Here is a 26,892-nt window from a genome sequence, read left to right on the forward strand (position 1 = left end):
ATATAACATAGTTACCAATAAATGTATATGTATAAACAAATAAATATATATTTATACAGGCATACCTCGTTTTATTATACTTCAGTTTATCGTGCTTTGCAGATACTGTGTTTTTTACAAGTTGAAGGTCTGTGGCAACCCTGTGTTGAGCAAGTCTACTGGTGCTATTTTTCCAACAGTACTTGCTCACTTCATGTCTCTGTGCCACATTTTGGTAATTCTCGCAAAATTTCAAACTTTTTCATTATTATTATATTTGTTATCGTGATTTCTTTTTAAAATTATTTTTTAAACTTTTTAATTCTATATTGGAGTACAGTTGATTAACAATGTTGTGATAGTTTCAGGTGTACAGCAAAGTTGATTCAGTTATACATATACATATACATGTATCTATTCTTTTTCAAGTTCTTCTCCCATTTAGGTTGTTACATAACATTAAGCAGAGTTCCCTGTGCTATGCAGGAGGTCCTTGCTGGTTATCCATTTTAAATATAGTAGTGTGTACATGTCAACCCCAAACTCCCTAACTATCTGTCCCCCCAACCCTTCCCCTCTGGTGACCATGTTACGGTGATTTCTGATCAGTGATCAACTGCAAAAAGATTGTGACCCGCTGAAGATTCACATGATGGTTAGCATTTTTTAGCACTAAAGTATTTTTTAAATAAGGTATGGAAATTGTTTTTCAGGTATAATGCTGTTGCACACTTAATAAACTACAGTAAAGTGTAAAAAGAATTTTTATATGCACTGGGAAACCAAAAAAATGTGTGTGACCTGCTTTATTTCGATCTTCCATTTATTGTGGTGGTCTGGAGCCGAATCCACAATATCTCTGAACTACGCCTATATGTACATATTTAAAAGGGAAAGCAATTCAGAAATGTCTCCTTTCCCTTCCCCTACCAACATGGGATTCATTCAGTTCTTTCAATTATTTTATTCCAATTTAAGTTTTGTAGCACTCATTTTCCTTGTTTTCGTAACTCACACTTGTGGGTTTAAAGGACCTGCCCAGTAGGTATTCTACCTTCTAATAAAAAAAAAAAAAACAGCCACAGAGATTAAGAAGACTGTTATTTCTCTAAATTAATAATTTTGGTTCAAAGATCTTCTGCCCTGGAGTGCACCAGGTTAAATGATAAGAACCCCGATTCTAAAGAATCAAATGCTTTTACCCTATTTTCAGATTTTAGTTCTCCACATAGTTTATCGAGACTCTTTTTAAAAATCTTCAACATATAATATCCCAGGTTTAAAAAGTTTCCTTATTTTCTGTCTTATTTACTGATTTTCTCATTATTCATTTAAAACATGCTAGATACATAAATGCTTTGGTTTGCATTTTTAATTCTTTAAGAATTTTCAAATGAGTTACATGTGCTATTGCATACATTTTTTTTTCCAGACTAGAAGGAAATCGACAGCTCTACTCTGTTGTTAACAGGCTGGTAGCTGTGGAGCACTAATAACAAAGCAGGGACCTAAGGGAGAATTTTGTTTTGTTTTGAAATTCTGTACACACAGCAGTCAGTCAGAATCCACTCAGCCTGATAAACCATCAAAACTAGCACATGCCTCTACACCCCTCCCCCTCCTCTCCTGGTCCACGTCCCCATCTCTGGATTCCTCCTTTGCTCCCATTTACCACCTGGTACATTTCATATACATATTTGTTTGTTGATTTTCTGCTCCACTCCTACCCAGAAGGATATAAAGCTGTGAGAGCAGAAATCTTGCCTGATTTGTTCAGCACTGAATCCCCAGGGCTGAGAGAATTATCCAGCACACAGATGATCCATATTATTTTTTGAGCAATGCAGTTTTGATGATGAAATTTTTGAAATTTTGAAATAAAGCCAATTTTTACAGTCCACCCTTCAGGAGAAATATCATATGCCAAGCAAGCAAATCAGAACTTAAGAACAAAGACTTCCGGTGCCTAAAAGGGATCTTAGAACCTTAGAATATGGTACAACTGTAAATATAATGAGAGTGGACCAGCAAATGTTATGCACATTTAAAAAATGTTTTTCTGGGCTTCCCTGGTGGCGCAGTGGTTGAGAATCTGCCTGCCAATGCAGGGGACACGGGTTCGAGCCCTGGTCTGGTAAGATCCCACATGCCGCGGAGCAACTAGGCCCGTGAGCCACAAGTACTGAGCCTGCGCGTCTGGAACTTGTGCTCCACAACAAGAGAGGCCGCGACAGTGAGAGGCCTGTGCACCGCGATGAAGATCGGCCCCCGCTCGCCACAACTAGAGAAAGCCCACGCACAGAAACGAAGACCCAACACAGTCATAAATAAATAAATAAAAATTTTAAAAAAAATGTTTTTCTTATAACTTTATCTTTTCACTTCATGAAGTGAGTACTTTTTCCCACAAGTGAAAGCCAACACTACGTATAAAATGCTTCTGTACTACATACACCTGCATCTTGTTTATAGGAGCCAATGCTGAATATATTAGCTAATTATAGGTATGCAAATTTCTTGTCTTCTTTAATGCAAAAAAACATATAAAAGCATGTGAAATAGTGTAGCACTCAGGCCCATAGTTGAATATCCAATTTCCATTAGATGAACTTGGGCTAAACGGTAAAGAGACAGATAAAAGTCAGAACAATAAGGAAGATTATTCATAATGCAAAATCTTCACATTCTGCTGTCACTCTTCAGGGTTGAAGACACTAAAATGGAAAAATCTAAATTGCAAAGCAAATTATCATCTATTGATTCATTTCTTAGGATGCTTATTGCAGAAAAAAATTAAATCTAGAGCCTGGAAGACTAGCAAAAAGGAGAAAAATGTTAGCTTTGGAAACTCTGCGAGGTAATGTGAAAAACTGTGGGATATTTATTAATATAGATATCCATGCTCACAGGGGTGGGGACCTGGCAAGTTTGAATGACAAAATGAAGAAAATTGTGATTTATGTTAAAATACTTGGAAGGGAATTTTCATAACAAAAATTGGCACCTGCCCAACACATGATCAGTGCACTTGCTTTCGAGACCCCGTGGCCATCAAGATGAAACAGACTGATGTGACAAAGCCAACCTAATCAAGGGAAAAATGCTTTCTTAGTGGGAAGAATCCAGAACCTTATCCGTAGGCATAGAGCTCCACAGAGCCGGAGGTCACATGGCATCCTTCAGTCAGAGGTATGGCTTCCCAGGGTTTCTTTGCTCTAACAGGTTGTATAGGCAGAATAATGCCTCCATCCCATCCCAAAGACGTCCATATCCTAATCCCTGAAACCTACAAATATGCATGTTACATGGCAAAGGGGAATGAAGGCTGTATGTGGAATTAAGGCTGCTGATCAGCTGACCTTAAAGAGTTTATCCTGGGTGATCTGGGTGAGCCCAGTGTCTTCATGAAGTTCTTTTACATAAGAGGAAGAGGGAGACAGAAGAGTCAGGATCAGAAGGATGGCAGCATGAGAAAGACTCACCGAGCTACCGCTGGCCTTAAAGATCGAAGGGGCCATAAACCAAGGAATGTGGGAAGCCTCTAGAAACAGGAGAAGGTTAAGAAAACGAATTCTTCCCTAGAGCCTCCAAAAAAACAAAAAAAATTGCAGTCCTGGATTTAAGCCCAGTAAGACCAAATTTGGACTTCTGAGCTCCAGAGCTATTAGATAATAAAGTTACATTCTGTTAAAGCACTACATTTTTGGTAATTTTTTACAGCAGCAATACGAAGCCCATACACAGGTGGACTCAGTCAATCTATTGTCGAGCTACTGTTGATCTATCATGTGTTCATGAGCTGCCCTCCAGGCTTCACTGCTTCTATCAGCCCACTTGGGGAGAGCACAGGGCTGCTCTGCCCATCCATTTCCAACACCTAAGTTACTGTCTACATAGTCAGGACCAACAGGTCACCTCCTGCCTAACCACCAGGGCTTATTCTTTGGCTGTTGGTTGACGTGTATCTAGATCACCAGGACACATTTAAGTCTGGTAGAACCAAGGAAGTCTCATATCTCTCTGTACATTTGCTCTGTATAAAGAAGTACCAAGGATAGGGCAACGCTCTTTGCCCATTTTCTGGACTCAATGGCTAATCCACTGGTCACTGCACACCAGTCAGGGTTACATGATTCTCTCTTGAGATAACTTCAATGAGGAAAGACAGAAAAAGTCCTCCTAATGGGACAGGTTGCACACTGGATGGCTGACCCTGTCTATACGAGTAATGAATGACTCTCTATAACTAGTATTTCAGATGATCATTCAGAAGAATACAACATGGCCAACTAGGAAGATAAACTCTGGTGTTTTGGTTTTTGTCCTGTTAACATTAACTTTTTGAAAAACTAGGTTGGAAGGAGGCAGCCTTCCCAAAGTGTTCCTCCTGCATCGTTTTAATGTTCTTGTCTGCAAGTCCTGCTCTTACTGGACTTGTTCTGGGAAGGAGGCATAGTTTGGGCCTCTGATTTCTCTGTAGAAGAGGATGAAAAAGATAAAGCAGGGAACCTGGGTTCTAAGGCATCTAAGGCATCCTGTTCATGCATCTAGTGGACACCTTTGGTAAGCCAAACCTAGAGGTTCTTAAGCAAATCCTTGCACTTAATCAGAGAGATTTTGGACGGAACCTTTCTTATGTCAGTGTTTTCTCCAAGGCTCAACAGGAATTTCAGGCCTCAAATGTCTCTTGAAGATGCAAGCAATCTCTACTAGTGCCCAGAGCAAGCCATGATCACCTTCTACAAAGTAAATACCTAAAGGTGGAGTGAGGCAGTCAGTATGTTCAAAACCTTAAGGTTGTCCTTCTGCTGCCCTTACTCGATTTTGCCATAAACTCCAGTCTCATTGGGTATTTGTCACTGTTTGGATAAAGAAGTGTGGATTTTAGGCATGTGGAAGTTATACTCGATACTCTTATCCACTGAAGACTTCAAGAAGTTTTGTTGTTGGGACGACCTTCAAAAGCGACTCTCAGGCTTCCCTCGTGGTGCAGTGGTTGGGAGTCCGCCTGCCGATGCAGGGGATGCGGGTTCGTGCCCCGGTCCGCGAGGATCCCACATGCCGCAGAGCGGCTAGGCCCGTGAGCCATGGCCGCTGAGCCTGCGCGTCCGGAGCCTGTGCTCCGCAACGGGAGAGGCCACAGCAGTGAGAGGCCCGCGTACCGCAAAAAAAAAAAAAAAAAAAAAGCAACTCTCTTTCTTTCCTTTTCTTTTTTTCCTTCTCTTTTCCCTTCTTTTCTTTTATTCTAATGAGACTTGATAGTATCCCCAGATTTGAGATATGACTTCTCCAGGACCCAAGGAGTTCTACCAAGTATTATGTTTCTTATTCATTTCAGAGTGGCATCAGGAGAATATTTTTCATCAGTTGAGAAATAGCCCTGATTCTTCAAATATTCCTTGTTGGGTCACCCCTCATAATTCTGCAGAATTTACAAGCCAGCTTCACCTTGTCATGAGTCACCCTAGTTGCAATTCTGTTGGCCTGTTCTTTTATAGGCCTGATAATCATTACACCATCAAAGTCATATATCAGAGTATCTTCTATCATCAGTAAATGTGAGTCCCTTCACAAGAATTTTGGCCACGGGTAAGAGAATTAACATATCCTGTGTGAGAACTGTTACAATAGACGGTATGGTCTCTCGGGTATAGGCCAATTGAGATTGGCTTTTTCTCAGAAATTGGAATTGGGGCAAAAAATAAAGAATTTTCCAGATCAATGACAGCACTGAAATCCCTGGTGCCCACTGAGTTTCCTTATTAGCCTGAACTATATTGGATACTGTCAAAGCCATAGGGAGAACATTCTATTTAGACGCTAATAATCTACAAAGCTGACCTAGAAAAGCTGACTTGCTTTGGTAAAATAAGTCTTTTGTATAAGGAGGTGTTGGGAGCCAGGGGACCAGTTCCTACTACCTCCTTTGTTAATACAGATATTGCTAGTAGCTCTCCAGAAAATCTATTTTGTTTTAGTTTTGAGCATGTTGGACCTTGGTTGGCCAAGGGGCTTTCACTTAGTTTATATAATCATAACTGGATTATGCCACCATACCTATTCCCCTTGTGTGTTATGGGAATGTAAACTCACTGTGGTCTGCACATGTGATATGTCTAGGCCAGTGGGTATGAAAAATTACCCTTTGTTTCTGAACATTACCATTCTCTTTCCAAACAACCTCTAATTCTTTAGTGTAATGGCCAGGTAAAATTACATTGATTAAGCCCAGAAAATATGGTTTCCCAGATTCTTGCCAATCAAACAAGCCTCAGCATGTGGCCTCAACTCTCCTGTTGGGAATGTCACAAGAGGAATGTCAGTTCCAGGAATGTCAGGAATGTCAGCCTCCCCACCCCCTTGCAGTCATTTGTTATAGCAGCAAGAGGAAACTAATACAACCTATATGACAACTGTTTTTCCATTTCTTTCATTAATGACCATACAAACACCTCCCAAATCGAATCTGTCCTAGGTTGCCCTGTCCCATTTTTGTCTAGCCTTTCTGTTGCCTGTGATTCCTCATCTTTTCATGGCTGTTTGCACCAGCTTGACCAAAGAACCCACTAGCCTCTTTCATGGTAAGTCAGGCAAGAGTGCCCTAACTTCCTCTTGGACATCTTCAACTAATTAAAAAATCAAGAAATATGGGGGTCCTCTAAAAGAGGGCTCCCCAGATCACTGTACCATCCATTGTTTGATCCAAAAAGATATTTGGTGCCATTTGATTTGGGGCATGGTCACAGATCAATCCAAGTTGGCTTCATCTGTCCATACCCCCTCTCTTCAGGATCAGTGATGGGGTTGGAGGTAATATAGATAACTCTACCCTTTGGGGTAAGCCTCATACATCATGTTTTCTACCCAGGTCAGAGGGACATAACCTTGGATTAGAGGCAAAAGCATTAGGCTCCATAGCTACTACCTATGATTAATACTTATTCTACTTAAAGCCTGATATCACTAATATCCATTGGAGACTACTAGTCTTTGGTTCATTATCAATATCCCTGGTAATATTTTTACCTGAATCTTTGCTTATATTCATTGGAACAATTTCCCAGTTCTTTTGAGCCCAAACCTCTACAGTCCCAAGTCCATGGCTCTCTGGACACATCTAATAATGACAGATGGGACTAAAGAGAGCCATTACTCCTTGAAGAGAACATTTTACCAAGAGCCAGGTTCCCCTTTCACATCTGCCCCACCTGTCTACAATACAGATACTAGCACACCAAGTACAATTTTCATATTTTTTACATGTTGGATTTTATATCCTTGCTAAATGCCTCAGACATCTCTGCTTGCTTGGTAAGACCCAATGGAAACAATCCTTGCTCTTTGGATTATAATTTCTACACAATATAATGTTGTGACACCCAGGATCAAGGGGATAGTGGACATATTCCACTGAAGTAGTTCCTTTCTTTCATAAATGCAAAGTTGTATGGTTTCATACTAAGAATCATCTGGCCACCAAGATGGTATTACAGAATTATCTCCACCCCTTCCAGTTTTCATATGTGTGCTCCACACCATCTTAACAAAGTCTGTGAAGTCTGTGTATCAATCCCACTTTGGACACCAATCTGCATGGCTGATTTGAACTGTGCTGTGTGTTCCCACGAGAGACTGAGAGGCTGGGAAGCTTAGGGACAGTCACCACCCACTAGAGATGAGACACATTCTTGGCTTTGTACAGGTAAGTTTCTCTGTAAATTAAAGAACATGGCAAGGAGTTTGAGCCTAAATGGTGAACTGCTGTTCCTTAGACCTATTTGGGCATGCTGAACAAGCTTTGGGGACTGAAAAAAGGGCGAGTTGGGCAGCTGGATCCAGTAGCAAGGACTTCATGGTTAAGAAGAGGGATAATTCTGGGTACAGCCTGGTTTTTAACTCTTGGATTAACTGGCCTTTCTTGGAGTCCTATACGGACCATATAAAATATGGAGGTTATAAGTAAAATTGGTGGCATCTGTTTTATTTTGTTGCTTTCTTGATCCATATAAGAAACAGAAACACTAAATCAGGAGTAGTACGGATACATTCTCACCACTTTTGACATTTTTTAGGCTTTGAAAGATCTATCACGCTCATGGCGCGGGTAATGGTTGATGCAAGGAGATGGTGATACCCATGAGAAGAGGCAACAGTGCCTGGCAAGGGTGGCCGGCTTTGGTGAGATACAGTGATGGAGAGTGTCAGAGGTGCTTGGCAGGCCAGGCCAGGAGGGAGCAATTGGAATAAGGGCACCAGCTAAGGACGGCTTGCTTATAATCACCACCACCGACTCCTGAGGGCACTGGGCTCCCTCTGCATGCAGCCAACAGCAGCAAGAGAGGAAAGAAACGGTGCCTCTCATCCCACAGCTGATAGGCATGTTTCTGAACATAGATACTTGTCAGGTGACCACTGGAAATAACTGGATGTGTATGTGGCGGGGAGAGGGGTGACTCTGCAGTATCTTTATCAGCAGAAAGGGGAAATATACAGTGAAACAGGAATTCAGAAACATGCCTGACTAAAAGAGCTTGATGGAATTTCAGAGTCTCCGTTGACAGAGAGTTCTTTCTCCTGTGATCTGATTTCAGTATCTCTTAGAACAGGATAGGGTTATTTCAGCCTGCAAATAGGGGGCCCAATTCTCACCCCATCTCCCCAGCTCCACCCTGCTTCTCACCAGGAGTCCCCAAACAGCTCCATCTTGAAAGGAGGACGCTACGAGACACCAAGGGAAGCTTTCTGTCAAATGTACAAGCCGCCATTCTACCATTTATACGTGACATTATTTGTGTCTTTAAGATGTAAGAGGAAAACAGAGGGGTAATATTTATGAGGGAAACATTTTATTCCTGGTATGCTTCTCCATCACCTGTGAAGGCAGTAAAATCTATATAAAACATCAACGTTGAGCATATTTGCATTATATATAAAAGAATAGGGGATGGCTGGGAAGATAATCCTCTTCTTCTCTAGTGGACCAGGAGGGAGAGAAACTGGCTTAAGAGCTATAGGTGGTGGCAGTAGAAAGGACAGTAGTTAAAGGAGAAGCAAATGAAGCCAGTGTCAGGGAGTCGGTGAGGTCTGGGGACTTTCACTGGGCTATAAGGATAACTCAGAGCAGACCTCCTGCTCTCCACATCTTTTTAGCTTGCAACCTCCTAGAATCCAGTTTTGACCCATCCTCAAACCCCCTTCATTCGGTCCACACCACGGAGTCTCAGAACCCACCCACCCTCCCCCAAATAACACTTATTGTTTTCCTGCTCCCTTTCATCTGTCTCTATTTTCCTTGAGCCCCTGCCCCAGACAGCAGATTCCATCACTTGTGGTTTGTAGCAAGGATGGTGTCCACTCCCACCCCAAAACCCACAGAAGGTACGGTGAACCTGCCTTCTAAACAGAGCACTGGAGGTGAGATCCCCGCATTCCCACTGGAACACTTTTTGCCTTTCCTCATGAATACAGACTGGATATTGTAGTACTGTTCACCCACTGCTACGATTTCACCCACTGTTATAGTACAGGGACATTTTGGGATAGTGAGGCTTTTCTGAGCTGGCCTGGGGAGACTGGTCTCCTTATATATACCACTATGTTAATGGAAAATACATTTCAATCATAAGATTCTTTCTTTCAAACAATCTTTGGAAATTGAAGACAGCTTGTATAGATCCAAAGGAAATGCACAAATTGTTCCATCCAAAAATTAAATACGAGTAACAAAAGAATTAACGCCCACTCAGTGTTTTACTCTGTGTTCAAGAGGCAAATTAACGAAGGAGGACTGTAAACACAGGAGACCAATTTGAATTCTGAAGAGCCCTTAACAAAGGAGATTTTTTTCTTTCACTTATATTAAAGGTTTGGTTGAAAAGTGCACTGGGGCTACCAAACATGAACTGTTATCGTATAATGATCACTGGTAGCTTTCCTTGAAACATTTAAAAAACAGCTGTAATGATGAAGTGCACCTAATAGGGGAGAGGTGTGACAAAACATCTACAGGATAGTCTGGGTATAAAGACACATTTCTTCCAATAAGAGTCTGATTCTGAATGACTGAAATACGAGCTAGAAACTCACACATGCATAAAATAAGTCAGAGAGGCTCTTGTCCTGCATGGTATCTGGCTCCAGTAGTGTTAACCATTTCCAAGATGGCGCACGCAAGCATGCAGAGAGCAGGGTCATTAATGAATATACAAGTGCCATCAGGTTGATGAGGTCTGATGGATTTAGAATGAACTGGAACAATAACCTTGGTGAAGCTGGAGAAGCGATCAAAGGCTCAAAAGAGGGGACAGCAAAATCATTTACTTAGAGTGGATTAATGCAACTGATAGCAGAAATACAGGCAAGCACAGAGCCACAATGACATCATAAAAAAGAGAAGTGTGCACCATCATCTGTGTATGAGCCTAATCTGATGTAGAAGCTTCTGTGCTGTTTCTACCAGTATTTTGACAAAATGTTCTCTCTAGTTCTCTGTGCCTGGAAAACCCAGAGACTGTTTAGAAGGGAAAAAATCAAAAGGATGACAGATAAACAAGATGCCTCTTCCTTGGTTCAATGATTTAGAGATTTCTCACCTAGAAACAAGGTCTAATGGTGATAAGTCAGCAGCAGTAAGAAGCAAAGTGTTAGCAGGATGACAGAGGCCAGGTGTTTTCTGCCGTCTCTCCTAAAGGCCACAGGAAAAAAGTGACTTTAACGCGGGCTGAAGAAGTTTAGGGTGGATATACAGTTGGACTATGCCCCTGAATGAGGGATTCGTTCCTCAGGTAGAGGTCTTCTTTTCTAAAATATGATATAGGAGCTCTCATTCGGAAATGTGGCGGGAAAAAAAAAGCCTGGTGAGAAATTGCTAGGTTAGACCTGGGGTCCTCTACCTGTGACAGAAATGCAATAGGTTGACATTTAGATAGGTCATCTGTTTCTTTTGTTAATTATCAGAAAGAATACAAACTGATTCAGGGGGTGGGCAGATAAAAAGATAATTCATTAAAATAGAAGGAGAGCGCGGCCCAGAGACGAAATGAAGTGAAAATAACCCAAGCGAATTTTAGCAGTCCCAGCAAGGAAACTTCAAAGATTAGAAAAATACCTGCTACATCATTGTTCCTGAGTCTTGACCCCATAAATTGCTCTCTGACTCATCCCTGTCTTGCCAAGAGAACCTTCTGTACTTGGTGGTTTTAATCAGGACTCTCGCAGCAGGCTGGCTCTATTTCAACACCATATCAGTCTGATTACTTAACTTTCATTCACTTTAGGTTATTAAAATGGTCTCATTCTAGTTACAAAGAATGTTGCTTGACCATTTTGACTTCAGTCCTAGTCTCCTACCCATCCTCCAACACCCCAGCCTCAGGAAGCAGGCTGGACCATGAACTCCAGCCTCTGGTTCTCCTCTCCCCTCCCCTTCTTCCTCTTTCTTTCTCTTGTACTGCTGTGGGGAGGGAGGAGAGATGTCTCCTGCACTGAAGCAGCCGGAGGAGGCTCTGACGCTGGTCTCCTCTGCCTATGTGGTCCATGGCTTCCGTGTGACCAGGTGGCTGTAACTCTCTGATGCCCCAAGTGGATGGCCTCACTCTGCATCTTCTGACCCCATCTTGCTTCACCCTGAGCTTCCAGACTCCTGCAGGAACACACCCACATCCCCGACACCCCTGGACTCCTCTCTCCTGCAGGGGTCCATCTTCCTTGAAGGGACCTTCAACTTGAGGGAACACTGTCCTTGCCCACTATGTCTGACCATACCTCTATGCTGTCTCTCCCCTGTGCCCTGGTGGCACAAGGCAAGTCACCAGCTCTGAAGCTGAGCTGACAGCCAGTCTGGGAAGAAGATGCCAGTCTTCCTTTTTTGCTGCCACCTACAAACTACGGCCTGTTTTTATCCGTATGACCACTCTTTCCCCAACATGGCTTCCTTCTTTCTCCCACTTCCCCTGTTAAACTTCTCAACAGAAAAGGCCATCAAACCAGAGAGGTCTCTGGCTGCTTCTTTCACCCATTCTGTTTTAGCTCCCGGCTGCGATGTAGCTCAGCATGGATCACATATCACAGGGCTCCTGCATTCATAAAGGTGGTGGTCCCTGAGAAGCCTTAGCTTCTCCATCGAGCCAACACTTCCCCAACACCCAGAAGCAATCTCCTCTGGGAGTGACCAGCACTCCTGGCCTTTGTCACGCTGTGTTCCCTCCCTCCTGCTCCCTGATGGAATTGAAAAATGATGAGATCACATATTTTGGAAACAGGTCTGTTACGTATGGTGTGACATGATCTCAAACTCACGTGTTTATGACTTTCGTCATTTTCATGTCAGGATGTTAACCTCTCATCTGTTGTCACTGATAAGCACTTAGTAGCCCAGCTGCTGAGGGGCCCACTGGGGGCTTCTCAGTAAGAACGTGTGGAGAAGCAAGTGGACATTTAGACTATAAACTCCAGGAGCTGGTGAGGAATATCGTGAGAGTTCCAGTCTGGGCAAACCTACCCTTGGTTGCTCTAGCTCTCCGAAGGTCTCGAGACTCTTGTTCAAGGCCGGGCTGCCATGGGCCAGCAGCGGTGCTGAGATAAGTGGCAGCTCCAGGAAGAGAAGGGACACTGTTCTTGCCTCGGCAAGGCACTCCTTGTAGGCAGTGGCCCAAGCTCTGCAGCCGTCCCCGGAGTGATAACCCTGGCCGGCCCGCCGACTGAGGTGCCTTTGTTCCCCAGCAACCAGCCTTAGCAACAAGGGACCTGGGTTTTGCCCCGGCAGCTAGAAGTCAGATCCGGCTTGGTGAAGCCAGCTCTCCTGAGAAAGCAAACTTGCATAAAAGGTGCAGCTCAACTTAATTCTGACTTTCTTTCTGTATCTCCCCTTGCCTGGAACAAAAGCGTAATTAACCCATCATTTGTGTGGAGGAGGCTATTTCTCTATTGCCTCATTAAGAGACATTATCCTCTCTGCTATTAGCTTGTGAAATTATTACAAATCCCGCTGTGCACCTGTGTTAAATAAACTACAGGCAAAGACAATTTCAGTCTCTGAGCATAACTTGCTACCACCTGACCCCCCAATACAGCAAGGTCTTAGAGCATAGCTTGTTAAAGTCACTGCCTTTCTCCTTCTTCTCTATGCAGATCTAACGGTCACTTATCACCAGCTGTTTCCACCTCCTCACGTTCCCTCATCTGCCGCTTGGCTGCTGGCCACCTCTCCACAGTGTTTTCTGGAAGGTTGTCAGTCAGCGGCCCTGCCACCCCTCCTACAGACGGAGAGCCTCTCATTTCTAAGTCTTCCTCCTTTATGTCAGAGTTTTCCAAATGCTCCCCTGTCCCCTCCGAAACTACCCACACTTCCCTCAGATGCAGTGGCCACTTTGTTCTTCTCCCACTTTCTCAATCACGTTGAGATAGCCACAGGAGGCTACCCGAGGTTACCTCCCTTCCTTTTCTGGCTTCTGACTCAGAAGTCTACCTTTCTACATTTTCTGGGACAAGCCTGCCCACTTCATTTAGCCATTTACTGTCTCTATGCATGCCTCTCCTCATGTTTTTTCGTATCACCAGCTACCCTCTCCTCTGAACCATTTCATAGGTTCCAAAATCTCCCTAAGCATCCTTTCTTGAAATGTGCTACTTCCCAAAATACCCTGCCAAAAAGTGGGCCCCAGATTTCTCTTCTCTGAAGGTAACCTGCCAAGCCTACGTGACCTGGACACTCAGCGCTCTGCTCTCATCTCCACCCCTGTTCCCCTCACTTACCAGCTTCCAGCCACACTCCTTGTCAGTCGGGGTTATGGGTTGAATTGTGCCCTCTCAAAGATACACTGAAATCCTAACCCCAGGTACCTCTGAAAGTGAGCTTATTTAAAAACAGGGTCTTTGCAGATGTAATCAAATTAACATCAGGTCACTAGAGTGGGCCCTAATCCAATATGACTGGTGTCCTTATCAGAGGAGAAGAGGCGCAGACAGAGACACACGGAGAGGAGAAGGCCATGGGATGTCAGAGGCAGTAATCGCAGTGATGCACAGATAAGCTTAGGAACAGCCAGGACTGAGGGCCACACCAGAAGCCAGGAAGAGGCGAGCAAGCATTCATCCTACCAGAACCTCCGAGGGAGCCTGGCCCTGCTCACACCTTGATCTTGGACTTCCGGCTCCAGGACTGTGGAGAATCAATCTCTGTTGCTTTAGGCCCTCCCCAAAGCGTGGTACTGTGTTCCAGCAGCCCTAGGGGACCAACACGCTCCTGGAGTACACGCAGCCCAGCCTGCCTCCGGCTGCTTTGTGCCGCGACACTTCTCCTCCGAGACTAACTCTGTGCTTCTCTCTCACTGCTTCCGGGCTCTGCTCAAACGCTGTTCCTCAGAGATGACTTTCCTGAGCATCTTACACGAAACAGAAGTCGATTCCTGCCGCCCTCCATCACCCTCTGCCTTCATTTCCCTGCTACGTTTTCTTCATGGTCGGCACCACCATCTGACACGTGATAGACCTACATGTTTATTTGTTTCCTGTCACCTCCCCCCATTCATCTGAGTCTAGTTCATTCACTGCTGTACGGCCAGGGCCAAGAACAGAGCCTGGGATTGTATGGCTGACCAATGAATATCTGTTGAATGAATATACTCATGAATTCCACTTTCACATAATATCAGTGTATTAATCATTGGGACCTGTTTGCTTGTTCTTTTATGCTGGCATGTGCAAATGGTCCTTTGATTCTAACTTCCCAGTGGCATACTGTCTATAACACTATGAGATTGTCAGGAAGAGATTTCCTTAATTTATATTGTCCACATATACTAACAGTAACCCACATGTCTTAACCCACTTACTCTGACTGGCAGTCTGTGTGCATTTTCTCTGCAGCGATGTGGATTCATTTTGCGGTTTGGGAGGCGAAAGCTCAGAGAGGTAAAGAAACTTGCCCGAGATCACAGAGCTAGAAAGTAGGAGAGCAGCCAGGGTTCAAAGGCAGGCAGCCCGGCTCCAGGGCCCGTGCTGTCAGCTCAGTGGGACGCTGTCTCCTGACATCTAGTAACTCATAGAGGCTCTTTCTCAAAAAACTGTGGAACAATTTATGATGAAGGAAAGAGAAGAAATGATTCAAAACTAATCAACTGAAAAGATGGATAGCACCTTCTCTTGAATTCTGTGAGGTAGAAAGAACCGAGAATAAAATAGAAACTATGAAGCCCTTTAAGTGTAGTAGATAGGAACAAGTCTGAATTTTTTTTTTAACATACGAAATGCTCTAAATCAGTCTGAGTAGAATAAAAATTATGGGAGAGGGGGACAGTATGCGTATTTTTATACAGAGAAGTCAATTTCTATGTTCTAGTTAACAGCACTAAAGAAAATAATGCTACTGGGAAAAAATGAGTGTAAATGGTACAAACATATTGAAACTATATGGACATGATCTCATACACACACACACGCACACGCACACGCACACACTCGCACACACATACACAGACACACACACGTGCACGCGCTCTCCAAAGGACTGATAACCTTAAGTCAAACCCCTATTCCATCAAGTCTAAGTGAGTGTGACTTTGGCTGTATTTTCTGGCAACTTCTAATTTAAAATCCAGTGTACTCATCACTGTAGGAAGCAGGAATTTTTCTCTGACTCCACAAGGCTAGGTTTTAAAAGACTCCACAAGGCTAGGTTTCAAGACTCCACAAGGCTAGGTTTCAAGACTCCACAAGGCTAGGTTTCAAGACTCCACAAGGCTAGGTTTTAAGCATTTTGCAAACAGACTCACAGGATATGGGGATTTGCTTTTCCGTGGAGCTTATTTGCACAAGGTGTTATATTGCCCTGTTTACATGTTGTTCTTCCAGGGGGTTGTGGATCCCTTAAAGGTAGGATCTATGTTATTAATATTTGATTCTCCTACTAACCCAGAACAGGCTGTCGATAAACTCTTCTTTCCACTAGAACTGGAAATTCCATTTCTTTAAAAACAAGAAATGTTTTATTGGAGTTAGGATGATGATAATTGGGGAGAGTTTCGTTGGGAGTTAGCAAAATAAAATCAGTGTTGGTTTCTTAGAGAAATCGTTCTTGTCTTCAGATTGCAAACGTTTACTGTCTAAGATCTTCAAATACTTGGGTTACACAATTGATGGCTGAAGACAATTTTTCATATACAAAGAGGCCATCAGGCCAAAATCTAAATTAAATCAGTGGTGGTCACCAGCCATTCATCCATTACAGAGACATGGATATAAGTCCTTCTCACGTATAACATCATATGATAAAGTCTGAGTTTTTACAAAGGCATGCTATTTAAGTGAATGGTCTTATGGTTAAAAAATACATTTTAAAATTTAAAAAATTTTTAGATTTAATTGTATTAAACTTTTATTAAATTTAATTTATTAATTTACAATGAAATAAAGGATTCAAACATTTAAAAATAATCCCTTCTTGTCACATAAAAATGTGCAAATACCTTTTTATCTCCAGACAACATACTGCTTTGAATGCCACCACGTAGCACACCCATGGATACATATAGCCCTGTCTGTGTATGCCTGCCCGATGTGAACTGGGGATGCCCACCTGCCTACTCTATTTATGCATGAGAAGAAATGGGGGAAAACACAGGAGGGAGGAGTGTAAATAAATCCAAATCATTATAACTCATGAGAGGCACTTAGTATTATCCCTAAATCAATGAGATGTCCTTAATGTTCTTAACTGATGAAGGTTCCCGGAAAGAATGAAAAAAGGATTTTTGAAAAACCATTAAAAAATTATCAACATTTAGGCACCTCCTAAAAGATGCCTATAGTACATATACATGAGCAGGTTTTCATGTCTAAAAACTACCTAGATTATCTAAAGCTCATTTTATTATGACATTCCCAACAATTTAGGAGGCAGCGTGCATGGCAGACATAGTTCAAATATTACTGACAGCCATCCACGCCAATCACACCTCTGCTCTTTAAAGCTGGGGGACCCGCCTACATCTTAGCTACTCGTCAGCCCACAGAAATGAGCTGCACCAGATGAGCTGTGGGGTGTTTGCTACAATGCCTGGATCTTCTGCTTCCACTGTCTCCTTCCCCCCTCCTCTTTTGTTTTTCCTCAACTGCTTTTCTTCTGATCTTATCTCAGTCTGACTTTAAACTCTTGTTTGCATGACACCCTCCTATCCCAATTTTTGGACACTTGCTGGTCTTCAAAGCATTTCCTAACTGAATGTTGTGCCCAGGTCAGGGCACCCAGTGGATTGCAGACTCTCCCATAGTCACTGGTGGTTGCTGAACTAACCACACCCATCCTTCTCCCCTTATTTCTACCTCCCTGCTGGGAGGGAACCAGGAGAATGCCTCAAATCCAAGTTCACTAGACCAGTAGGAGAAGTTAGGGACACGGTTCCTGTCTGCTGATTTATGGAAGTGAATTCTCGACTTTGTACCTACGAGATCCGGCATCATTTTGAACAAAACTAATTTCTTGGCTTCATTCTATGAAAACTGTACAAAGCACTGTAATAAGGAATGAGAAAGCCGTGATTTATGACCCTCCACATACAGGAGATTTAATTCTGCCTTTTGCTCAGCGGCCTATCCATTGTGTGGACAAAGTCAATACCAATAATGAAATGTAGACGGAAGGGCTAAATCAATTCAATAAAACGCAATAGAAAGACTAGAAGACTGAGCAAATTTGGAAAGTATTTGGACAACAGGTAATTACAAAAATCAATGCCCGTATATGAAGAGATGATAGGCAGCCATCCATCACAAAGGGGGAACCATTAATGATGGTTTGGGCTTGAGTTAGAATGAGAGAACAAAATAGGTCTGTGCAAAGTCCCTACACATCTGTATATCTGTGTGTAGGTGTGTGTGTGTGTATATACAAGCACACACGTGGGCTCCCAGTGCGACTGAAGGAGAGACGAAGAGAAACTCCAGATGGCTCACTCTGCATTTTATGTAGCCCTCCTACATTTGCCCCGTTCCTTTGGCTCACGTTTACTAACTTTGATCTCATTTTGTCAACATGACATCAGGCTGTGCCCTACATACCTTTCCCTTCCTTGTCATCACAGCCTCCCAGGTACCCGGGGGACATTATCATGGGGTCCTGTCTGCGTCCGGAGCCTTTAGGAGGTGGAGGAGAGAAATGAATTCCACAAGAACCACAGCTCTAAGGATCAGCTGTCGGGAAAGGTGATACAGGCAACCTTGGGGGGCACCCACAGCAAAATTAAAAAGTGATCACACATACACCCAGACACATACATACACACATAAGATAGAATAGTGACTTAAGTGTCTTAACTGTGTTCCTGGCCAAAAAAGAATATGAATAACTGAGTAGTCACCACTTAGCAGTTTGCATCCATTAAGTCATTTAGTCCCTACAGAGACTCTACAGGGGAGGTATCAGCATCTCTATTTTAAAGGTAAGAGTCAACAATCAGTTTGTTCAAGGAGACACAGCTGGTGAGTAGGGAAGCGGTGTGGGAAGATGTATCTCTCTGACACTGATGTGTGTGCTGGTCACCCCTTCCCTCACACCACCTTTTGTCTCCCCCAGGGCATGGGGATGCTTCTGATGTGGCCATACACAAGTCCGTAGTCAGTTAGCTGTTGGGTGCCATTGCTGTGGAGAGGCTTCAAAGCCAGTCATGGATCATGTAGACAGAGGCAGCAACTTTGAACTTGCCCAGTCATGGCATCTGACTGTGTTGTTTCATGTTTGGCCCCTGACAGCTCTTTCTCTTCTGCCCACAGCTGAGCAAGCTGATAACAAAGCTCTCATGCCTCTTCCTTTGGCACCAGTAGGAGGTTCAAGCCATGCAAGTCCCTGTCTGCATGTACGAACCCCACCCTGGTACAGCCCATAACCACCACCAAATCCCTGAGCCATTCTTCTTCCCTGTGCTCTCCAGCCAAGTTCAGCCCCTTATGGGAGCCGCCCTGCTCACCCTCATAAGCCTCATTATGTGAGTAACACACCTTTTCACACTCTCGTGGGGTGTGTGCAGTGTCCTCAGTCTTGACATCAGAACCAAATCTGGGGGAGGAGTCCTGCTGCTGAGGGGTAGCCACACCACTTCTGAATCAACTTTATGCCAGTCATGGGATGAAACACTTTCATGGTCTCTAGAGAAACCCTCAAAGGCATCATCTTCCAAAAATGATGGTACGTTACCCCTTAATCAGAAATCTATCCTTCATTTTGAATGGCTACTTTGTTTTTTACTAAAGGCAGAGAATGATTACAATAATTACTATTTGGGACAGGAGCCACATAACTTTATTCTTAGATCATTTTAAGAGTATTTTTTGACACTTGAAGGTTATCTTAGATGAACAATCATTTCTTCGATCTCAGCCTTGGCACTACTGATATTTGGGTCTGGACAATTCCTCGTTATGGAGGCTGCCCTGTGTATTATAGAATGTCCTGCAGCATCCTTCGTAACCGAGCAGGACCCTATGGGGCCTTCCCAGGACAGACCCTCTGTGTTGTCCACCTGTCTCTTGTCTGTAGAAAAACTTTAGCCAAAGAATAAGTTTAATCAGAGAAGTGAGAAAATGCAGAAAGAGAGGGAAACAGTCAAGCAAGACAAAGTAATAATAGTTCAGCCATTAAACAAAGTCGAAGACCTTTAGTTCCTCCCCAAGGGCTACAGGTAATATGCTGAGCCATATTCTTGGAGCTGATTTGTAGATACTGAAACACCCACCTGGCGGAAGAAGTTAACTACATGATGCCCAGACTGAAGCCGTGACATAAGCTGCTCCGTCTCGCACAGTTCCAAGAACTGGCCTCAAGGACATGGGAACAAGCCGACCCTGGAACTGAAGACTAACTGTACTTAAAATAACCAAGATGACCCTGATCAGACCATGGCATGACCAATTTCGAGATGACCGTCAGAGCCGACTGTGCTGTTCTGCATGTAGCCACGCCCGCCACCTGTACACCCCCGAAACCCCCCTTTAAAAGCTCTTGCCCCCTGATCAGCAGTTGGTAGTTGCTTCTTGGACACAGGTCCACCTTCTCCCCAGGTTGCTGGTCTCCTGAATAAAGCAATCTTTCCTTTCCTACCAACACTTGTCTCTCAAGTACCAGCTTTTGAGCGGTGAGTGTCTGAACCTGAGTTGGGTTAAAACCCTGACTGCTACCCACTAGATGCTGAAGGCTCCACCACAACCTTCTTCAGTTCTGACGACCCAAGATACCTCCAGATGTTGTCAAGTGTCCCTCGGGAGGCAAAATCACACCTGGTTGAGAACCACTGCCCTATATTCTTTCCATAAAGAAATATGACTGTTCTAGTAAGAATGATCATGGGTCAAGCCCTCCATAGTCCCAGGGAAATAGAGACAGGAAAAAAAAAAAAAAAGAAAAGCCACTAGGCTATATACATCTCAATGCAAGCAAGCAAAATCTATAATAAATTGCAATTATATCTTCAAATCTCTTCTTTCCACTCTTAAACTAATTTAGACTCATCCTCAAAATTGCTTACATGCTATGGAGATGACTCTTTGTAGCTTATAAAATCTCTGCTAAAATTTGATTACTCAGCTGCTCATATGCAAATGCTTTGTCCCTTGTCTAAAAAATCAGAGTTAGCTGTGCTGACCACTGTGATTTTCCAGAAATATCACACACCACAATTTATGCACTTTAAAGTATTCCAAAAACTTAGAGCATGTTAACAATTGTTTACATGTTGGACACAGATAGTAGTCTCTTTAACAGAACACATGTATCTGTATGATATCCACTGGCATCTTTGTAAATGGCTCAGAATGCTTGGTTATAACACAAAGCTGGTTTATTGCCTAAAGTTCCTACCTTACCAATGAGTTTTCCAGAAAGGACAGAGGATACCATATATTGATGTGGTAATCTTGCTGTAATTTGACGAGACAACAAAGATGCTTTGTATTTCTTTAGGATTTAGAAGCAGAGATGACTCCAGAGATGGAATTGGGAAGAAAAAGGCAAATCACACCAAAAGTATAGCATTTCATAATCTTGCCTCTGTGATACTAGCATATATCCTTGGTCCTCTATTCCTTCAGTATTCAAATATAAAAAAGAAGAATGTATACATAGGCATGCCAAATACTTAGATGAAAAGTGCTATGCTTCAGTCATAAATGTGATTCTAAGTTTTGATAACATAACTTTAAGTTTCGTGTTTCTTTCTCTTTCAACATTACTCTGAACACCTAAGAGGTGATGAATCTGACACCAGTCGTTTGCGATTCCAAGTAGTTCTTACCTCGGCTTTAATTTTATTGTCTCCAAAGCAGAGGTGCTGTAAATAGGCTGCAGCATTAGACTGGACCGAAGGAAACTGATGTTGCAACATCTGAATCACTTCAGGCAGTTCCGGGTCTCTCCATCCAAATTCTCTGAACAAAAGGAAGGCAGGAGAACATGAGAGGGAAATCCTGCAATACTGTTAGCCTATGGTTAACTCACTTATGTAACGCCTATGAGAGTTTACACAGGAATATTTCACAACTGATTGTTCTGGTTTCCTTGCCCATGCACCAACTTAAAAAAGGATTTGAAAAGATTTCCTTGAGTAAATGGTTTGTAAGTATATACATGTGTACATATACATATATAATCTTAAATGTATCAACTGAAGTTACATGTTTATGAAGATTGAAAAAAATGACTTAAAATGGCACGATTTTATTAATATAGACATGTTTCATTTAGTCTTCAGTAGATAATTTATAAGATCACATTTATTTTCTAATATGTTATTTCAACAGTCTTGTTCAGGTACAGCATTTAGTTAAATTATCAGACAAGAGAAAATATAACTGGATGGGTCCAATCTAAAATGTCACGATAGCAGTTAATGCCATCTTTGTTATATTTATAATTATTATTGTTATTATCATAACACAACAATTTTCTAGGGATAAAAGTATTGTAACAAGAAGCCTTTATAGGGCTTCCCTGGCGGCACAGTGGTTAAGAACCTGCCTGCCAATGCAGGGGACACGGGTTTGAGCCCTTGCCCGGGAAGATCCCACATGCCGCGGAGCAACTAAGCCCATGAGCCACAACTACTGAGCCCATGTGTTACAACTACTGAGGCTGTGAGCCACAACTACTGAGCCTGTGTGCTACAACTACTGAGCCTGTGAGCCACAACTACTGAGCCTGCGCTCTAGAGCCCGGGAACCACAACTACTGAAGCCAGCGGGTCTAGAGCCCATGCTCCGCAACAAGAGAAGCAAGCTCAATGAGAAGCCCATGCACTGCAACGAAGAGTAGCCCCCGCTCGCCACAACTAGAGAAAGCCTGCACATAGCAATGAAGACCCAACGCAGCCAGAAATAAAATAAATTAAAAATAAATAAATACATTTGTAAAAAAAACGAAGAAGGCTTTATAAAAGGAAATTATTTATTTAAAGAGTTAGGTTTATTCAAACAATGTTAATAAACCTTATGCATGGTACATTCTTTTCCTGTATCCTCCTGTTTACATCTGAGCTACTCCAAGAAGCTGGTTGTTTATTTAACTTTAAGAAATATGCTCCAGGATACTTAAATCCATTCTAAAACACAAGGTTAACTGTACCATTATGCAAATGAATATCCTTTCGTGAAATCGATCAGCTCAACCAGTCAGAGCATGGAGCTAACAGGGCCGGATGTATGGGTTCCATTCTTGCATCAGGGAGCCAATTTTTAACAGAGACATAAAAAAGCAACCTCTGAGACCACAGATAAAACCCTGACCCCACGAGCCACAAAAGGGTACTCTTTCTCTGAAGGCCAGGCTGGAAGAGAGACAGCTTTGCAGCAATCACTTGACTCCTGGAAAAACAACTCAAAAGCATACATCCTATTGATGTTGTCACCAGGTCAGTGTTGTCACCTCAGAAGAGGAGTCATGAAAAATGGGACAGAGACGGAGCAGACAAAGGTTAAAAGTTTCCTCATAGATTCTAACCTGTTCTCTTTATCTTTTCTTTATCACGACTGGTAGAGGTTGTCAAGCAAACCGTGAAGCATGTTGGTACCTCCTTACAGCTACTAAAGACAATGCGGAATAGGGTTCCTTTCGAATTGGCTCAGTTTTTATGGGAAACATAAAGCATTCGATTTAATGTGCAGTAAGTACCTAATAAATTTACCTAAAATCTTAGGCAGACACCCATTTTCAAATGGGCATATAGTACAGGAGCACCTTTGCCACAAAACATACTTAAGTGGTTGCTGATAATGGACAAACTATCGGATTTTTTTTTTGGCTAGGTGATCACAGTAGAAAAAAATTATGGATGAAAACACAGGAAGCCTGTTTTTCTTTTTAATTTCATTTCCTTCCGTTGCATGATCCTAAACCACCTCAATGTGCAACATCCAGAAAGCACAGTCTTTGTTCTTATAATAGCAGCCTCTTAAAATTATATCCTTTGTTCAGGTTAAATCAAAATCTACAGAACACCTGTAAATTAAAATTAGAAGTATCATGTAAAGACACTGGATGGCTAAGGTGAATTCAGGTAAGCCTGTGCTATTGGAAAGTGATTAGTAAAGAATTCATTTCAGCCTATTTTATTAACCAGATGGGAATTGCTCCATTAGGCTTACACAGCATAGATCAAGAACGTCTTTGAACAAGAGCTCTGCAGGAACAGTCTTAGGGGCTCTGCACACATGCAAACACACGGCCTTGCTTGTGTCAATGCATGCATGCACAGACGCACACATGAGAGTGCATGCGTATGCGCACACACACGCACACGTGCACACACATGCACACACACACACGCACACGCACACGCACAGCCCAAAATCAACAGAAGGAGGAAAATTCCAAAGAGTCATCCAAGTCTCTTTTTCTAGAAAAGCTTTGTGTTACCTAGATGAGATTCCGCTTGGATTTTGTGCTGCCTATGTGCTTCTAGGGAAGAGCTAGAGGAAATAAAATGTCTATCTTATTTGGGCCAGAATTCAGTACAAGGCATGGATTCTTTACATGAGGTCTTTTTTTTTTTTTTTAAATTGAAGTATAGTTGATTTACAGTGTTGTTTCACATGTACAGCAAAGTGATTCAGATATATCTGTGTGTGTGTGTGTGTGTGTGTGTGTGTGCGCGTGTGCGCGTGTATTCTTTTTCAGGTTCTTTTCCCATATAATTATTACAAAACATTGGGTATAGTTCCCTGAGCCACACCGTAGGTCCTTGTTGGTTATCCTTCACACGAGGTCTCAATCCTTAAGAACAAACAGTGCTCACAAGACAAAAAAAAGTTCTGGAAGAGACAAAACCAGCAGAAGAACAGCACGAGGGAAGATATGGGGCCATAAGAGGAGTTGACAGATTTGGGAAAGGTGTGCATTCAGCCGGGCTGGCTGTGGGACAGGAGGCCGTTGGGGGGGCGGGGGCGCTGCCTGGGAATTGTGGGGTGGGTGGTGGAGATGAAGCTGGAAAGCAAGGTTAGCATGAGATCACGTAGAGCCTTTCACTCAAATACAAAAAGTCTGGGCCTGGTCTGCGGTCAGTACTGTGACAAAGAAATCTAAGGAAATTTAGATATGTTTAGGCTTATAGAACAGACAAAAAAATAATCTTAAGTAATACTGCGAGTACAAACCAAAAGTCGGTTGCCAAGGTTCCCCGTTCACATGCTTTCACGCTTTAATCCTTAACTAGTCTTATGTAGTTTCCTTTCATTTCACGCAGGAGGAAATTTAGACTTAGAGATGTTCATGAACTTAAGTGGTGGGGCGGAAATAAAACTCTAGCTTTCTGCTTTCAAATAGATAAATTTAACCGTCTAACAATGATGCCTGCTGTAATCACTGTCTTGAAGTAATGTCTAAAACAGAAATAATGTCTAAAACAGTGATTTTTTTTAGACAATGTCTAAAAAATAAACATGTTTAAAATCGTGTCCCTAGGGGACATCTGACGACGCCAGAAGACAGTTTTGGTTGTCACAACTGGAAGATGCTACCAGCATCCGGGGGGCAGAGGTCAGGAATACTGCTCAACATGCTACAATGTAGACACAATCCCCTACGACAAAGAACTGTCTGTCCCAAAATATCATTAGAGCCAGGATTGAGATACCCTGGTCTAAACATGGACTGTATCTGATCATTTTTGTTGAGTAAGCATGTTATGAGTCTTTTACTCCGTGATTACTGTAACAGAGCTGGCATAGAATTTGGCATCACGATAATTAGGAAAGAGTTCAGAACCTGAGCATCTGGCTTTCTCCCTTCTAGACTATAAATACAGGAGAGTCCCTCAGTGCTTGCTGGTCTTGGTTTCCATGGATCAAATACAGAGAATGATACCATCTATTTCATGGGACTTCTTTTTAAAAGCCACCATAAAATAATCTATATGAAAGTGAAAGTGCTTGGCAAACTATTAAAAGCTAGATATAACTACTAATTGTTACTCTAAGACTGTTATAAGGGTATATATATATATATGTATATTTTAAAAATTTATATCATACTCATTTAATTAAAAAAATAACCTTTTACTGTTGTGTATTCATTTGGACATTAGACTTATTTGAAGGAATATAAGTGTAAGAAGAGATACTACTGTAGCCTGTAGTAAAAACTGTGCATTAAAACCTGCCATTTTGAAATGATTTTTCCCCCATCTCCCTTCAGAGGCAGAGTCCTAGGAAGGGCAAAGTGTTCTGGACACAGTCAGAGTTGGCTCAGATGCTGTTCCTCTGTGAGCGTTCCTCCTGTCTGTGTCTTGTTTGCTGCTGAACCTCCACTGGCTGGCATGCGAGGTCTGCTCTGAGTAAATGTCCACGGAGTCCATCCGTTAGACTGAGATAATAATTTCTACCTTAGAGTGCTATTGGGATGAGTAGAAGTAATATATAGGAACCCCTTAGAGCAATGTTTGGCACACAGTGTGGACCCTCAAGAAATGTCAGGTGTTGTATATAACTAGATGAAGAAGAGAAGAATGAAAAATAAGAACCATCTGCAATTTTCTACAGAAGCCCAGCTCATAACTCTCATTTGTTACTGGGCTTCACTTGAGAAATGTTCATGGAACTGGAGAATATGCAAATGTAACCTTTTCTCCATTAAAACTTGTCACACAGACCGACAATATTGTGACTAAACCGTCACTCTTCTAAGGACTCCCTGAGTTGTTAAAATTACAAGGCGCTTAGCACGGAGCTAAATAGCAAACAGTTTGAAATTTGTTACTGTGTTAGGCTGCCGATGAAACAGAGCCAATGTACTGTCACAACATTTTTATCAAGTTGACTTCCATGTCGAAAAGAGCCCCAGGGCAATCAGAGTCTTCAGAAATTCAAACTGTCATTTTTCAGCAAAGCTTTATGTCGGAGGGAGAGAGTTCACTTTTGACTGCAAGGTCAATAAACTACATTGGTAGCGGGGCTGTAGGGACATTATTTAAGGGTATGAAAATCTCAACCGTTTATAATCTTTTGAACTCTAGCTAAAAGTTTTAAAGACCATATTGGCTTTAACTTTTCCATCCAGAGTCAATGAGATGAGGTGTTTTGTTTTTTGATTTGGTCTTGTTGAAATGATGGGGTTAAGGGGATGCAGAGACAGTGGTCACAAGAATAAGTTAGGTGGAAAGATTTTTCTTTTTTTCTTAAAATGGAGATGTTTTCACGCTTGTTGACAGATAAGAACTTATCCAATGATGAACCCATGGAAGCACGAATGTCTTAATTCTCATCCCTGAACAGTTTGTCGCAAAACAAAAAGCTGCCCTTTATATGGTTAATCACATTTATAAAACACATCTTTGCTTTTATATAAATGGCAGCACTGGAATTATGACTGCCTAGAAAGCAAACACAATTGCCATAGTTTGTAGAAAGCAGTGTCTCTCTCCAAGCTTTACATTTTGAGAA

The 26,892-nt window shown here is 42.3% G+C and overlaps 1 protein-coding gene across 3 annotated transcripts in view; it reads right to left on the minus strand.

Moving 5' to 3' along the window:
• The window catches only part of CTNND2 (catenin delta 2), a 437,245-nt gene that overhangs the window by 235,119 nt on the left and 175,234 nt on the right, over positions 1-26,892 (minus strand). For all 3 annotated transcript variants that reach the window (XM_060145991.1, XM_060145990.1, XM_060145989.1), the window contains one exon: positions 21,258-21,390. In XM_060145991.1, coding sequence (XP_060001974.1) covers positions 21,258-21,390 — 133 coding nt within the window. The remainder of the gene's footprint in view (positions 1-21,257; positions 21,391-26,892) is intronic.

The sequence above is a fragment of the Lagenorhynchus albirostris genome, chromosome 3 (genome assembly GCF_949774975.1).
Source record: "Lagenorhynchus albirostris chromosome 3, mLagAlb1.1, whole genome shotgun sequence".
In the NCBI taxonomy this organism is placed as follows: domain Eukaryota; kingdom Metazoa; phylum Chordata; class Mammalia; order Artiodactyla; family Delphinidae; genus Lagenorhynchus; species Lagenorhynchus albirostris.